Source organism: Cuculus canorus, chromosome 1 (genome assembly GCF_017976375.1).
Source record: "Cuculus canorus isolate bCucCan1 chromosome 1, bCucCan1.pri, whole genome shotgun sequence".
NCBI lineage: Eukaryota > Metazoa > Chordata > Aves > Cuculiformes > Cuculidae > Cuculus > Cuculus canorus.
This window is the reverse complement of record NC_071401.1, coordinates 122,005,130-122,021,258: the sequence shown is the minus strand read 5'-3', so window position 1 is coordinate 122,021,258 and position 16,129 is coordinate 122,005,130. Positions and strand designations below refer to the sequence as shown.

Below are 16,129 nucleotides of genomic sequence, written 5' to 3'. Positions count from 1 at the left end.
CTTTCCTCAAGTCTTTGGACTAGATACATTTCTCTTGCAGAGGCACCAGTGAATACCTTCTCCCAAAGGAGGCCACTTTGCTGTGTCAGAAATGTCACGTGCTGTTGCCAGCACTTGGTGCTGATCTGCAGCGCAACACATCTTTGCTGACTGGGCTGTGCTGGGAGAATATTAGCAGGGAAATAGGGTGGACGGGAGTGGGGAGTAGAACTTGAGGCTATGTTCACTTTTCGATCCTGGGAAGAACTCTAATTAGACTCCTGCTCTGGGGTAAGCAAGTTACATGCAGCTCTCATCTCATCCCGTGCTTCCTTATCCTGTACTTTGCATTTTGTGGGCTCCACTGCCCTCAGGTATGGTTATAGATATCAAGGACGATGCCTGAGTATGCTTTCAGAGACAGTGACTGGCCTTAGTGGTGCTTCCCAAATGTTAAGAGCTGGCTTTTGTGAGGTTTTGCAACCTGCTTCAGGAATATGAAGCCAACTTATCCCTTTGCTGCTCTCGGTCAACTCTGTATCTTTTCCCTCTTTTAGGAAACAGATATCAATCTTTTCTGCAAAAGGTGTGCTTTCCTTTCTGATGTGCTGTGTAAAGCAGTGAGATAATTAAGAGGATGGATGTGGGAAATTTATATTGGCATCTGAGCTAAATGAATGGGAAAGTATGCAGCTCTGATCTGTTTGTTGCAGGCTCTTTGCAAATTAAGCTGAGCTTCCCACCTTAAACATGCCTGCACAAACATTCATTAAGCTTTCATTCCAAAGTCACTTTAGCTAAAGTAACTGGCCATGGTGATTTAAAACATTCCTACCCCTGGATATCCATTACTGTTGAATATTGCCTCCACTATAGCAGTGAGAACAGGATAGCATATCTGCAATATAGCTTTTCCCTTTCTCAGCAAAGAAAGTTAGGCTGCCCTTGTGCCTTCCTCAGCAGGTTATGCTAATTAGTGCCTGGCTGTGAGCTTCCTTTCTGCTTTCACCAGTTTTAGGGCAACAACCTTGTGCTGAGTGACAAAGCAAACAGAAAATGATGACAACATCTTAAGTTACTGCAATAGGATTCTCCAGAGCTGATGTATCACGGAACGAGGAGTGAAGGAGGAGGGACTATGTTTGCCAGTCTCAGCTTTGTATAAGGAGAAGAATAACAAGACATCTTTCTGTGTCTAGCTAGACTACTTGTCTGTGCTTGTGATTTTGAAAATAGTTCTCCAAGCGTCTCTGGAGGATCTTAGGAGTGAAAGAAATGACTATCACCCTGTTGCAAGGTCACATCACCCTGTTTGTACCTTGGGTTCACTCCTCATTGTGGCCTTCAGCCATCTTTTGGAGACAGATTGCACGCTCCTGATTTCCTCACCTGAGTCCTGGGGGGATGAGTCATTGATGACTAAGACGATGAGTACAGCCAGGAATGAGCAAAGTTGGTACCTAATAGTCCCACAGAGTGGGCTGAATTAGGCTTACTGACCCCTCCTCTCTTTCAGTTCAGGGGAGCAATGAGTGAGCACTTGAGTGAGTTCCTGATCCCCTCTGGGTCCCCTCTGGTCTTGCTTATCTGCTACAGCAAAAAATTCCCCAACCTCAGTAGTGCAGCTGCTCCTTCAGTCCTCCACAAATGCTGTGAATTCAAAGACTGCCAGCTCAGATCGCATCAGTCTCTGTTTCTAGCCAATGCCGCATGCGTCGGAGGGAAATGTTAAACCTTCCATAATGTACCTACTTGTGCAACACTATGCCATGGAGATGGGATTAATGCATGCCCCAGAGCACAGTGATTGATTAGTTTTATCCTAGCTAGTGTCGTTGTAGATGCTATATTTTTTCCTATCAATGTCCCTTCCTATTTTTATAATCTCGGTATAATACAATGCCGTTGGATTTTTATCACTAACTTGTGTGCATTCTGCATCCTACGCAGCAGAAATGCAAGGCAACCATCCCAGCTAGCAGGAGCTGTTAAGAAGGTGGTTCTCCTGGCAGCTCCAGCCAGGCTGGAGAGAAACAGAGCAGAGAAGCCAGTACAGGAAGTACAGCAGGAGTCCAGAATTGGAAAAGACCATTTGGGTTGTCGTGCCCTGACCCTGCTATCACCAGGGCATCTGTAAACCAAATGTGGGTTCTTGTTCCCATTTCATGCATGCTAGTGAGCTGCTCAAGCTGCACGCTCTTCTCAGAGTTCAAAAACCTCTTTTATGATTTCTTTTATGGTTTCTTTTTTATGATTTCAAGACTGTGACTGATTAAACACAAGCGTTAAGATCAGTTGGAAGAGACCATTCACATTACATGGAGAGCTTAACATAATGTGATTCCTTTTACATGGGAAGCCCTGTCCCTCTCACTTTCCCTAGCAGATTTAAATGCTCAGCAGTTCAGTAAATCAAACCCTTGAGGTGTTACACCTGAGCAAATGAGGATCTCACACTAGTAGGGGACCCTCTGAAAAACACCTGGAGCTCTCTGACCTATTCAGGGAGTCTGTGGCAGAAATGAAGAAAGTATGTATAGCTGAAAGCTTTTCTGTCTTATTTATTTTTATTTTATTTTATTTTAAAGTCCAGTATTCATCCCTCCTGTGGCTACAAGCTGGGGAGGTCAGGGGCAGGGACGTGTGCTCCATGTCATCTCTATCAGACAACTGCTTGAAATCCTCCTCCCAGCTGGACTGCAGAGAAAGACCTATTTCTAAAAAGGAGGATGGCAGGGCTGGTAGTGACCTTTATGCGTCAGGCCAGCAGCTGAGGCCAGGGAAGAGTGGGTCAGCAGGAGGTTTTGCTGTTATCTTTCTGTCTGTTGAGTTCAGATGAGGTTATAAATGGTAAGAAAGAAGGGTCAATGTGATCAGCACACATTTACAGGTAGCCAATGTCCGTCATCAACTGGCAGAGTTCTTCGCAAGAAATACCGCAGTGCTCGAGTTCAAGACCCTGACATTGTGTTTTCTTCCTGGGTTAGTGTCTGTTAGCCTGCATATCCTACAGGGTGGGCAGCAACCCTGAGATTACTCTTAATGTGGTAAAATGAATCTATTTACTTGGGAGATTCTGTGCTGAAGGCATGACTAGATACCAGCAGTTGTATCTGATGATTTCTCTAGGGATAAAGGTGTTTAGGTGTTAACTTGGCTTTTGACCTGCATTTAGCAGAGAGAATAACATGTTATAAAACAAAAGTTAGTGTTAGTATAGGTTTAACACCTGTGTTAGGGAGATCTTGCTCTAAAACAATGATAGATGTGATAGTTTCCCCGCTGTTTGTTCCAGTGCATCCTGCAGAGCTAGTAAAGACAGAAAGAAGGTGTTGGAAATTATTTTGCTTTATACACTCTCAGGTTACTATCACACTGTTAGACCTGTGAGCCAGAAAGAACTAGCATGAGCCTTATTTTGGGGCATTGAGCCTATCCGAATAAAGGGAATGGGCTTATGCCCAATAAATTCTCAGGCTAGTATCTGAGATACTCGAAGTCTGATGCACCTGTTTCAGTAAACAAAATGCTTAAACTCTGTTCGGTTGCAACTTCTCTTTTTAGCTCTGAGCTATACATTTGCCCATCATTGTGATGGGAATAGTGAAAGATATAAAAGAGGGGTCTGTTGAGTACTGGACCAGAGTGCTATAAGCTGTGCTGCGTAGTACAGGTGTTGTCTGGGACTTTAAAAAACTAATTAGACAAATTTCTCTTGGGAGTGGCTTAGGTAGTAATGATTGTGTGTTGAGGAGGAGCTGTGCTTGAAGGTCTCTGTTCCTCTTTTCTGACAGAGGAATGACATTTCTTGGGTGTCCTCAGTGTGCTACTCAGGCTCTCTGTGAAGGCTCCCTGTAGCACCTGTATAACATGAGCCCACAGACTGAGGCACGGAGGCAATCATTTTGGTTTCTGGACTAAATTTTGCCTTCTCCTTGCTATGAGCTAGCGGAAGGGCTGTATTGAGACAGGAGTCCTCCATCACACCATTGCTTCCAGTTCCCAGTATAATTGTTCAAAGTAGGTCTCTACCAAGACAGTGGGCATTAACTCAGACTTGTGCTACTTTGGAGTGCTTGGTAATGCTGGTTTCACAAGCTGGCTGGAGTCTGCTGCAAGCCACCTCCAGACACTATGCTGGGTAAATATTGCTTTTTGTTATACTCTGAACTAGGAAGCGTAGCACATCTAGAACGACAAGAAAATATTCAGCCCCTGGTAAGAATGGATAAGACTGGTATTCAGACAGCTTGTTGAGCAGTCTGTTTGGGTGCTGTCATACCATGCTGGGTAACTTCAATATTATTAGTGCTTACAACTGCAAGTCAGGCTCTGTCAGGGTCTTTCGAATGGTTCTTGCATTAGCAGGTTCTGTGGCAGAAGTACTCCCTACATTTGTTACTGTCTCCTCCAGCTGTGTATCATTCCTTCCTGGGATGTAGGTTTTGCTGCTGCTCAGTGTGCTGAGTAAGCAATGAAACTGAGATCATTTGGGGTGGGAGACAGTTCTTTAGCACACCAGGCAGCTTTGGTACCAAACTCAGCGATGTGAGGCAGGCCAAAGGCACAGTGATTTGTTTCCCTTTCATCTCAGGAAAAAGACTGCGCTGCAGTTTCTCCCTCCATTGCCTGCAGTCGCTAGATCAAACATTATGTTCCTACCCTGTTCTTGAAACTTTTGAGTGACCTGATCTTTGCCTCTTTAACAAGGGACCCAAAATGTCATACTGCCAAAGGCATCTTCCCTGGCAACAGGATTGCTAATTGCACTGGGAGAGGGGGAGCCATTCCCTGGGTTTTGGATGCAAGCTGATACAGCTTGAAGCTTTATTGTCATTTTTCCCCCAGCCATGCATATTTCTGCACATTTTCCCAGGACATTAGGAGATGCAGAATGCACGCAGCTGAGGTTTCTTCCACCCCTTTCACACCTTCCTCCTTCCTTTCTCCCCTGGCCATTTGCTTTCCCGACTTGCCAGCACTGCAGAGTGAACCTGTGCCCTGGCCTCTGTGTATGCAAAGTCATGCTAGCCTAGCTTCCCGTGCCATTAAGTATCAGGAGGTTGCTACTAGCAGATGCCAAATGCTGCTAAAGTGCCAAAAGTTCTTGACTGTACTTGCAAAGTAGAGAGTGTCCCCCAGATGGTAAGACAGGACAGGAACTTGACTTTCATTATATGAACGGCTCTCCAAATAAAATTCTTCTTATGTGGTCCTGGCAGATCAACGTTCCTAATCTAAATATGGCGGGGGAGGACGTTCTCTGTGCACTAGACTGCCATCCAGAAAGTGATATCCGGGTATATTCCTGAGCATGGTTGCTTTAGAAAACCAAGTGCTGGGGATGATCCAGCAGTGGAGGAGGATATTCCCTTAGCACAACTTCAGTGGTGTGGCCGCAGTGCTTCTTGAAGGCACAGCCTCTGCAGTCTCTGAGGCCTTTGTGGTCTATGACCATCTGTCATCATGGTGATATGAACTGGTGACTGTGCAGCTGTTCGTGTTTATAATCTGGCCTATTGGGAAGTGGTAGTGGTGGAAGTCCTCATTTCACTCACGGGGCTCTCAGCCGAGGTGATTTGCTTGTCTTGCTGGTGATATCTGGCAGAGAGGTGTGGCAGTGAGTGGGAGCTGGGAACATTTTTGTTCAACTTGGTATGAGGCAAAGCGGTAAGATGTGACTATGTGTTTCAGCTTTACTGCATTTGGTATATTTTGAAGCCTCTCAGGCTTGCAGCCCTTGTAGGAAAGCTAACAAACATGGCAGAATCTACCTCCTCCTCCTCCTATCCAGCAGGGAGGCAAACACTGGTCGTGGGACTGGGGCCTTATATGCTTGTGGCACGCTGTATAAACTACCTACATGAACTCCATCATGGATGCAGGGGAGGGAGCTGAGCGTGCTACTTGGAAAATAAGCAGTGACCATCAAAAATTAAAATCAGAGTGATCTATTGCTAGAATAATTACTTGGTCCTGGAAATATGATGAAACTCTAAAAGAGCCTCTGTACATAAAACATCATTCTGCTGGCTGGTTCCCTGGTAGGGGATAAAAAAATGGAGCATCTGCTCCTTATAATTAGTGATGGGAGCTAGCTGTATTGGGATCAAAGCAGAAAGCTGTTTGCAGAATCAAGCTAAGATCAAAGCTTCCTATGTACAGGAAGGGCGCATTCCCCTTCCTGCTGACAGTGGTGTACCCTACTCTTCCTCCAGGCATGCTGCTTACAGGAACACTTAATTACTATTTAAGGAGGAGACTGCGCGTACAAGAGAGGGTATAGTGGCCATTGTAATCCAATTCTAAGAGATGATTTGGTGGTGACCAACTCTTATTGTCTCTCACAAGTCATTAAACTTACTTGAATGCTTAGAAAAGATGTGGCTTGTGTACATTTGCAAAATGAGATCCTTTACAACATCCTTTGCTTGATTCTTCTGACCTGCTGTGTGTAATTTGACTTACTAGACTGGCTGTATGTGTGTGCATATATCTATATTTGCATTTATATCTACCCAGGGGAGTTCAAGTCCTCATTCCTTAGGCTGCATTGAAAAATCCTTATCCCAATAGATATACTAAATTTGAATTTTTTTCTTCCCTCTCTCCTCTGCCTCTCTTCTTTTGCATTAATGCAAAGCCATATTTTTGCAACGAAATGTTTAAACATTTATAATTTGGTTGAGTTTTTCTACTAGGTGTCTTGCTGGGCATCCAGGTTTATAAGTGTATGTGTCTTCTTGTGCACCCAGTTGTGGTTTTGGCCATGAGTATTGACATAGAAGGATGCAGTCATGCAGATACTTGCATAGATGGATAAGGGCGTTTGTGTTATGTTTTCTAGTAGTCTGAGATACAAAGAAAGACACTGTAGCTTCTGAAGAGGATTTGAGCTTTGCACTTTCAGCTGTCTTCCTGAGAGAGGATTCACATTGCAGTAATGACCCCCCCCCCAGTCCTCTGTTAACGCACCAGCCTACCTCCCTGTTCATGCTGATGGAAGAGGATTTTGCCTACATTTGGTGCTGTGTCTCCCGTTGCCTTGTTTAAGCTTACCTGTCAGAAGTGGTTGTGTGTGTTTTCTCCAGCTGTTGCCCTGCAGGTGTCACTTAGCTTAACAGAATGAGTCCTTGTCTTTAAGTGCTGCCTGCCTTGTATTCATCCTGGGCCAAAGAGCAGTTGACAGGTCATGGGATGCATGAGGGAAAGGCACGTGTGAGGAGCTGGCTTGCCCAGCGGTATAATAAGATGGAGACAGAACAGCATGGTGTGGAGGGGCTGCTCATCTTGTATGCTCAGATTCAAACCAGCTTCTCTTGGCAAGAAAAATGGATGGGGACCTCAGCTATTCTCCCTCCTTCCCCTGAAAACACTCGATGACATCAAAATAGAATGGAATGCTGTGGTGCTTTGAAAAGAGGAGATTATGAGGGCTGTGGAGTGCTGCAGAGAAAAAGTGGGGTACTAGAAGAGAAAATGGTCTATTATGTGTTTTCTTTCCTTTTTTTTTTAATTGTTCATAAGTACATAGGAAAATACTCAACGTATTAATAATTATTTTTACAGTGAAGAAATGTTGCATGTTCTATTTTTGTGTTTTTATTATTCTGCAGGATGTTTACAATCAACTAACAGTAAATATTAGGAGTAGCAAGATGGTGATAGGTTATGAAAATCACATAATCTTGACGATTGAGTGATGTTATCAACCCTGCAATGCAAACTATAAACCTTTCCAGTAAATTTGCTATAAGCGAATACTCTTAATGTGCTTAAGTATTATTTTTCCTGAATGACAAAGATTTGAATATGTGGGATATTCTTGGATGGTAAAGTGGAAGGGATGAGGCATAGGGCTGAAGAACACATGTTGCTATTCCAAATCAGATGAGTAGGTTTTTTTCCCCTCATGGAGGGCATCTCGTTAGATCTATGCTGACCACGGCAGAAGAGCTTTATGCGCCATGTTGGAGAGAAGTTAAGCTAATAAATGTTCAAATTATTGTGACACCCTGCACACTGTTTAGCGCATGAATGATGCTAGATTGGGTGCATTGTCAGGGCAAGGCAGACTTCAAATTTAGGGTTGCAGAAAAGATGATCCCTTTTTAGAGTTATATTGAGTAAGAGACATCTCCAAAGTTAACATGAGTCACTTCTGGCTTTTGGGCTACTGCCACTGGTGAGCGAGCCATAAGCAAATAAGGAGTCCAAAACCATTCCCAGTCTGTTGACCACAGATGTAACTGGAAGGCAGATGTCTTGTAATAAAGGTGATGCTTATTACTGGCTCTTCAAATTATTTACTTCTGCTTGCTGCTGACAGCCCTGCATAGTAGATTGATGGATTAAGCTTTCACCAGCTGTTCCTCATCCAGGCACCTAATTCTCTGAGATGTTAGCACCAGAGATAAACAATTTTCCTAGGAATTTTCAAAATGTTCCATATTTTTACATATGTTCCAAGTTTGTGAGGAAAGCCAGTGGTTTTTTTTCACTGCGAAGTAAAAAACTCATGAATTTCACTTGGAAAGACTAAAATTACAATTTGTCTTGCTCTGTTCCAAAGCACTTCTGAGCTTCCCTGAACTACCTGGGGCTCTGGAGGTGGGAGATATGGAGAAGGGAATGGTAGTATGGTGGAGGTTGCCGGGGATTTGCAAGGTACTGGGGTACTGCAACTCCAGAATCAGTCCAAACTCAAGAACTCATTGTATATGGTTCGGGTGCTAAAAACTTCAGCTCTGTGTCATCTGAAGCTCAGCGCTTCCAGGTCCTGAGCACCCCATCTCTCTGTGAGGTACACTGGGAGGGATCCCAGCAAAGTGTGTGGGAGACCACTCACCTTTTTCTCAGCAATTAGCCTGCTTGATATCTCTGCAGTTCAGATAGAAATCTATTTTTATGAAGCATTTCACTTTCAGCAAACCAGTGTCTCTTGGCAGCAACTAGAAACTTTGCTGGCAGTCCTTCCTGAGGTCAGCAAGAGACTAGGGTGGTTCACAGACTACATTTGGGGGCTAGCAATATTCTGATGTTGCTTTGGAGCTTGAGAACATCTTGTCTTCTCCTCCAGCAGCCTCCCACGTGCTTTGGATAAGAAGATACTGAGTTGTCATATAGAGTCATCTTTTTTTGTAGTCGATATTTTTATTTTGTGGGGGAAAATGGTTTAAAGAATTGTAGTGCTACTCAAAATGGTGGTGATGACTTCTTGGTTAGTTTAATTTTACAAGATTTTGGCAGTAGGAGCAGAGTTATTTCCCTGTGTGACTTACAGTCTGAAAACTGCAGCCTTAAGCTGCTGCACTGGGAAGCTGGGGCTTATCAGGCTTTGAACCCTGTCCAGCCTGTATAGAATGCAAAGAAGTGAACATTGAAAATGCTGGAAAATATATGAAGTTTTATGAGAACCTCCATTATCCACAGTAATTTTTCACCAGCTGGATAGAAATACCTGGACTAGAAAGAATTCAGAGTTTTAACCTTTTACGTTAAAATAGCACTAAAATGTTTCTGGTCATGCTGGACTTCATGAGATGTAGAAGAGGGAGGAGAACAGTGTTTCTCTTTTCTTACACCTTGGTGAAGACTTTTAGAATGCATTTTCCTTTTTGGTTTAAGTGATGTTTGGTATCATTAAGATTGATGGGTTTGAAAACATATTTCATTATCTCTTAGACACAGCTTGGCTACTCTTACATCTCTTTCACTGTCACTCTGAATATAGAGTGCTTTCAATTAAAAGGGTTGCCTGTGAAAAAGGTATGTATGAGAGCTGTCTGATCTGCTGAAGGAGTAATATAATTCTTTTTAGCCTAAAGCAATCGGTAAGGGACAGTTCTGTAACAACAGGATGCTGCTGTCATGGCCTGCACGTGTATGGGACCATGTGCAGTGCTTGAACTCGGTGTCCTCCTGAAATACTTGAACTGGATATCCTTCTTCCAGGTCTGGTGTCTCCTCTGGAAGTGTCAGTCAGTTCAGCGAATATCCAGGTTGCCCGAGGCCAGACAGCAGTATTGCCCTGTACCTTCACCACTAATGCTGCTCTCACTAACCTTAATGTCATCTGGATGGTCATTCCTCTTTCCAATGCCAACCAGCCACAACAGGTAGGTCCTTTCTTACTGGATCTCTGGTGGTTTGTGTGTTCAAAACCACACAGGAGATGTGATCCAGGGTTTGATGCACTGGTTAAGGGATTTAGAGGATCTGGGAGCAGGCGCAGTCTTAAACCTGTGAAATCTATGTAAAATTTGACAGAACACATGGCCTGTCATAGACTTATCTCCCTTTTTACCTCCTCTATTACTTTTTCACTGTCTGTTGCTTATGCAAGTCCATTCTTTTGAACATCAGCAAATAAAAGTCTATTGAGTTGGGCACAACATTCATAACCTGAGAACTGCTGTCCTGTTTTTTGCCTACATATTCTGACAGCAGAAGAATGCCATTGCTCAGAAATGCACGTGTCTTGTGTCACACTGCCCCTATCATGTTTGGTATTCAGTTGTGAGAACCCACCCGTAAGAGTACTTGCTCCTCAGGGGCTTGGTCTGACTACAGACTGCTATATAAACCACCTGACTGGTAGGGGCTATGCAGGTTCAAGGGTTGCACTGCCTGTCATTCAATTCATCCCAATGATCTTCAGTAAGCAGTGCCAAATCACGGCAGGATCTTACTGGCTGAGACTCAAAATGATACTATTCACTGGGCAGATGTTTTCCAGTGAAGTACTCACCGACCTGCAGAGAGTCTCTAACTTTCTACATCAATCCTGTCCAGAGGGCTAATGACTATAACATGAAGCAGGCAGACATTGCCAGTCCCACTGTGCCAGAAGACTTGGGTATCCATTTGCTCTCTTACCTCTGTGAACATTTTTGTGGACATGAAACAGGTTACAGATCGTGTTCTTTTTTTTAGAGAAAACACTCTGGCTAGTATGGGTCTGCCTGGGAAAACTGTATATAGAGGTCTAGTTATTTAGAGATCCTTTAGGAACTGGTTGTTTTGGCTGTGGAAGCCCACGTTTTTCTTGGTGTCCTTTCTCCTTGCTCAGCTCCCACAGTGTTGTTTGAGTCTTCCTTTCTTTTCCAGGTTATTCTCTACCAAGGGGGTCAGATCTTCGGTGGTGCACCCCAGTTCTATGGGCGAGTGGGGTTTGCTGTGACAATGCCAACCACCAGTGCCTCCATCTTCATCAACAACACTCAGCTATCGGATACTGGCACATACCAGTGTCTGGTCAACAATCTTCCCGACCGAGGCGTCAGGAATATTGGAGTCGTTGGACTTACTGTCTTGGGTGTGTTTATTTGGATCATGGGGCAGAGGGGAGGAACAGGGTCAATGGGATCCTTCTGTGCATGACTGGATCATAGCAGAGCAATATGGTAGTGTACACATTGGAGCCCATGGATATCCTGTAGTGAGGGATGGGCTGCCTTGTAGGTATTGTGGGAGTTTGTAGGGTACACAGACTTTATGTGCAGGTAGCACATAATGGAATCTTAAAACATGGTGGAGAGAAAGCATTTACGGCAGCATTGGTATGTGGAGTTGCAAAGAAGCATGAATACAGTACAAGAGCATCACAGAAAGCCAAAAGAACCACAGGAATTTTGTGCATAGCAATAGGAGAAGAACTGTTCTTCATTTTCATGAAAGCAATTAGCCCTGAATGCTCCCTAAGATGTTAAATACTTCAGAGTGTGTGCCATTATAGAGATATGAAAGCAAAACCCAACCACAGCAAATTCTATCTGCAGCTCTGTTAGCTCTCACCACCCTTGCTGTCTCAAACACCACCCTTTTCTCGAGAGGTTGATCTAAAAGATTTGGGTTATGTGAATGTCAGCAATAGTCTGTAGCCTTGATGATCTGGTGGGTCAGGAATCTTTGTGAAAAGTCACCCTACCCCACCCCAGACCTTAATGGATTTTTGTTTGCTGCCTCCCTCTTGTCCTGTTGTCAGCTCATGCCAGTGTCCTTGATTTCCCTAACAGTGAGTGTCCAGAAAGAGCCTGCACTCCACTGTTTGTTCATATTTCCTGATCTGCTATCACTTTCCCCTCTTCTCTCGCAGTTCCTCCTTCTGCCCCGCTTTGCAGAATCCAGGGGTCCCTGGACGTGGGCAGCGATATCACACTGACCTGCAGCTCGGAAGAAGGCATCCCTCGGCCAACATACCTCTGGGAGAAACTGGACAATGTTCCAAAGTTGCCCCCAACTGCCACACAAGGTGCTTGTTCTGTTGATTATCCTCATATTTCCCAGGTGACAGCCTGGTCTTTCCTTTCTCTGAGCTGCTAGAGTGGCATGGATCATTAAGCATTCTGCTATCAATTGCATGGTCACTTTATTAGAACGAAGATTCCTAGAGCCCACAGTGGACGAAGTACTCTCCAGTATCCACTTAAATTTGCATAGTATTTTGGTGCAGAAACACGTTTCCCATTGAGGAAGAAGGGTCTGGTTTAATGGAAGAGAGAGAACATGGCTGGCAGATGTTGGTATATGGCTGGACATTTCAGCTGCTGGCCTCACCTCCATTTTAAACCAAATGAAAGATTCAGAGGTTGGAAACTGGGAGAAGGGAGGCAGAATCATTGCAGGAAAATACTGCCAGCTTCTCACACTGAAGTCACTTTTCTCCAATAAGTTACTGCCACAGCTCTGTTTCTGATGTGTATAAAAGCAAGGCTCTTATCAGACTGGGTAGCCCCAAGTCCCATCTATAACATTTCTTAACATAGGTGTCCTTACAAAGTAGTAATAGCTGTACTTTTGGACTTTGTCTTCCTATATTTTAAGAATACACAAGGGTTTTAGTTTTACGTAATTCAGAAATGAGGAAAATTGGCAGAGCAGGGAGTGGGGAGCCCAGGGATGGGAGAGGAGGGGATCTGCAGGGCAGGATTGAATTAAGCAGGTAGATTTGGGTATAGGTAATTACAAATATCTTCCTTCCTCCCTTTTTTCACACAATGCTGAGAGTCCCAAGCTTTCATTTGCTGAAATTCATCTATAAGAAGGAAGAGAAACATCTAGTGTAAGCTCCTTAAGATCTAATCTTGCATGTGTGTGTGGGCATACACACAATGCTTCTATCTCAAGGTTACTTCTTAGGTTATTTCTCTCTTAAGAGTCTCACGCAAAAATACTCTATTTGCTGGCGTTGCCTTTTCATGGTTTTCTTCATGGGGGGGAGGGATTTAAATCCTTCTTTTCTCTCTGACTAGACCAAGTCCAGGGCACTGTCACTCTCCGAAATATCAGCACTGTGTCCTCAGGTCTTTACCAATGTGTGGCTTCAAATGCCATTGGAACCAGCACTTGCCTTCTGGACCTACAAGTCATTGCACGTAAGTATTTTGCCAAGGGAGACTTGGGCACCTGCTTCTGTCTTGTGACAGTCAAGTGTGTAACCATGTTTGCTGTGAGCCACTATATGCTTCTCTAGCAGAAGATCATTACACACTGGAATGGGGACATTGCCTTTCCCCCTCCCAAGCCACGGTAGCCTCAAATGTTCATGGATGGCCACAGCCCAGCCCTGATCTCTTCTCTGTTTTCTGTTCAATCATTTCCACAGCTCATCCTCGAAGCATTGGCCTGATTGCAGGAGCGGTGGCCACAGGCGCTGTTGTGCTTGTTATTTGCATTGTGCTGGTGGCTGTGGCACTGTTTTACTGGAAAAATAAACACAAAGAAGAAGAAGAAGAGGAGATTCCCAATGAGATAAGGTAAAGGTCAGGGAAAGATGGTGGCAGGGGACCTCTAATGGCCTAGCAAAAGCAGCAGCTGGCTGGAAGACAATCGGATATCTCACTCTTGCTAATCCTGTTTGTGTTGCCCTGGGCCGAGGGAAGATGTCCATATATGTGCAGAAAATAGAGGGAACAAATTAAGAACAGTAATAACAGATTTTTTTTTTACAGTATTGCCTTTATTGTGAGCTTTTGCTTCAGGGTCTTAGCTCTGTAGGAGAGTCACATTTTGTGATTCTGACCCACAAAACCAGACAGTGATAGCTGAAAAGCTCTGGAGATTCTGTGATCTTCTTTGGTGTTACAGTCACTGTATTTCCCTCTGGTAGCTTTCTGTGGTTCCCCTGAAGATCAGCTTCATTGGTTGTACAGTCATACTGACTGCCTGTGAAGTACCAGCAGCTGTGACAACCACTGGTTTTGCACTGCTAGAGATTTGAGTGTGGGTCTTTCGCTTCAGTGGTAAGCACACAGAGCAATTAATATGCACAGAAGTGCATCCTGCAAAGAGGGCTGAGTGAACAGGACAAGGAGCAATGCTGGTTCATGTTGGTGCTGTCCTTCACCTTGAGTTTACGTGTTAACCCCAGCAGAGTCGGGGGAGGGAGGACGATGTTGAGCGAGTGGGACAACATCGTTTATGTGCCCTCACACCTTCTTCTTCCCAGGGAGGATGACCTGCCGCCCAAGTGTTCCTCTGCTGCAAAGACATTCCATGCTGATGCATCTTCATCAGAGAACGACACCCTTACCTCCTCCAACACCTACAACAGCCGCTACTGGAATGACCCCAAAGCCAACCATGTCACAGACTCCTTCACCCGCTTCGGCAACAGCAATGATGCCCACCAGCCTCCCTTCTCCCGCTCAGGGAGCATGAGCACCCGCCCTATCTATGCCAATGGTGGCCACCCATCCCCGGCTCCCCCTAAGACGCTGGTGGTGACAGCCAGCACGGCGCCGTCCCCTCAGGAGGTGATCCGGAGCAATGGCTCAGTCAGCAGGAAGACACGGCCGCCACACACCCGCTCCTACGCTGTCAGTCAGGCCACGCTGGAGCGGATCGGGGCTGTCCCCGTCATGGTGCCCGCCCAGAGCCGAGCTGGCTCCCTTGTATAAGGCCATGCCGGTTGCCAAGAGCTTAGCAAGGGCCCTCTTGTACCTGGTGGGGCAAAGAGACCCTACTCCTTCCTGAAAGGTGGCGAGGCAGCAGGGACACACACATGCGCCTCTCCCTCCTGCCCTCCCTTCCCAAGGCTGCTGCCAGCTAGTGGGACAGCCCCGACCATGCCCCATCCCTCCCAGCTGTTGGGGCTTCTCACACTGGTGGACACTGCAGATGTGCCAAAGCCAGAGGAGCAGGGAGATCGGGACATACTTCCAGTTGCCGGGCCCTCGCTGGGATGTGCACCTGGCCCTGATGTCGGGAGGGACTTTCGCTCGTTTCCTGCTGGTTCTGTTAAGGGTCAATGCCATCCATCTGAGTCTTTCAGAGAGGTTTAGGGAGCTATATATATTTTTTTCTTTCATTTTGCTGTTTTGTTTTCAAGAGGATGACAGCCTGCATCGGGGCAGGGAGGGCCAAGTGAGGAGGGATGCTGAGGAGGGGTACACCTCATTGTGGTGGCCCTGGCTCCCTCCCTGTGGCCACATCCCCACTGCTGAATTGAGGAAAGGTGGTGTGCCAGGGCTGGGAGTGTTGAGGCACAGGCTGGGCTGGAGGATTGAGATGGAAGCACAGCCAACAGCTCGGTCAAGGGGACGGCTGGGTGAAAGCATGGACTGGGAAGCATTTGTCTTTATTTTTTTCAGTTCTTCCCCTAACCCAACATGCACACACACACACACACACACAGGCACACACAGACACATACAGACACATGCAGGTACTCCTCAGACTGAGTATTTATCCTATACTAGCTCAGGGCACTGCCAGAGCCATGTTTGTGGCTGTGGAGGACACAGGCATCTGAGAGTCTTTCCCCAAGATGCTTCATGCAGGGTAAGGGTGCATTGCTGCTGCTGTAAGGCTCACTTTTTCTTTTTTTTATTTATTTTTTTAGTGTTGCTGGGTTTGTTGGGGAGACAGGGAGACACAGGGTGGCATGGCAGAGCAGCAGGCAGGTCTGGAGGCATCTACTGGCCTTGGGCTGCTCTGGTTCAGGGCAAGTACCTTCAAGGCCACAGCTTTGGTGTTTGCATGGTGGGTTTGCCTTATCAGGCTGTTCAGGGCTGGCTGGCATGGCAGGGAATGTGTTGTGCTCGGACACTTACATGGAGGCATCACAGTTTTCATTCCCATTCTCCCATGCCCACAGACTTCCCAGATGCTGAGGTTGGCAGGATTTATTTCCAAATCCCTTTCCTTA

General features: G+C 45.5%; 1 protein-coding gene across 3 annotated transcripts in view; it reads left to right on the top strand.

Annotated features, from left to right (window-relative positions):
* The window catches only part of IGSF11 (immunoglobulin superfamily member 11), a 104,754-nt gene extending 89,875 nt beyond the window's left edge, over nt 1-14,879 (top strand). For 2 of the 3 annotated variants that reach the window (XM_054056511.1, XM_054056512.1), the window contains exons 2-7: nt 9,934-10,097; nt 11,089-11,296; nt 12,077-12,232; nt 13,233-13,355; nt 13,586-13,736; nt 14,429-14,879. In XM_054056511.1, the coding sequence (XP_053912486.1) occupies nt 9,934-10,097; nt 11,089-11,296; nt 12,077-12,232; nt 13,233-13,355; nt 13,586-13,736; nt 14,429-14,879 (1,253 nt within the window). The remainder of the gene's footprint in view (nt 1-9,933; nt 10,098-11,088; nt 11,297-12,076; nt 12,233-13,232; nt 13,356-13,585; nt 13,737-14,428) is intronic. The other variant, XM_054056513.1, reaches the window with a different exon arrangement.
* Nucleotides 14,880-16,129: the final 1,250 nt, after the last annotated feature.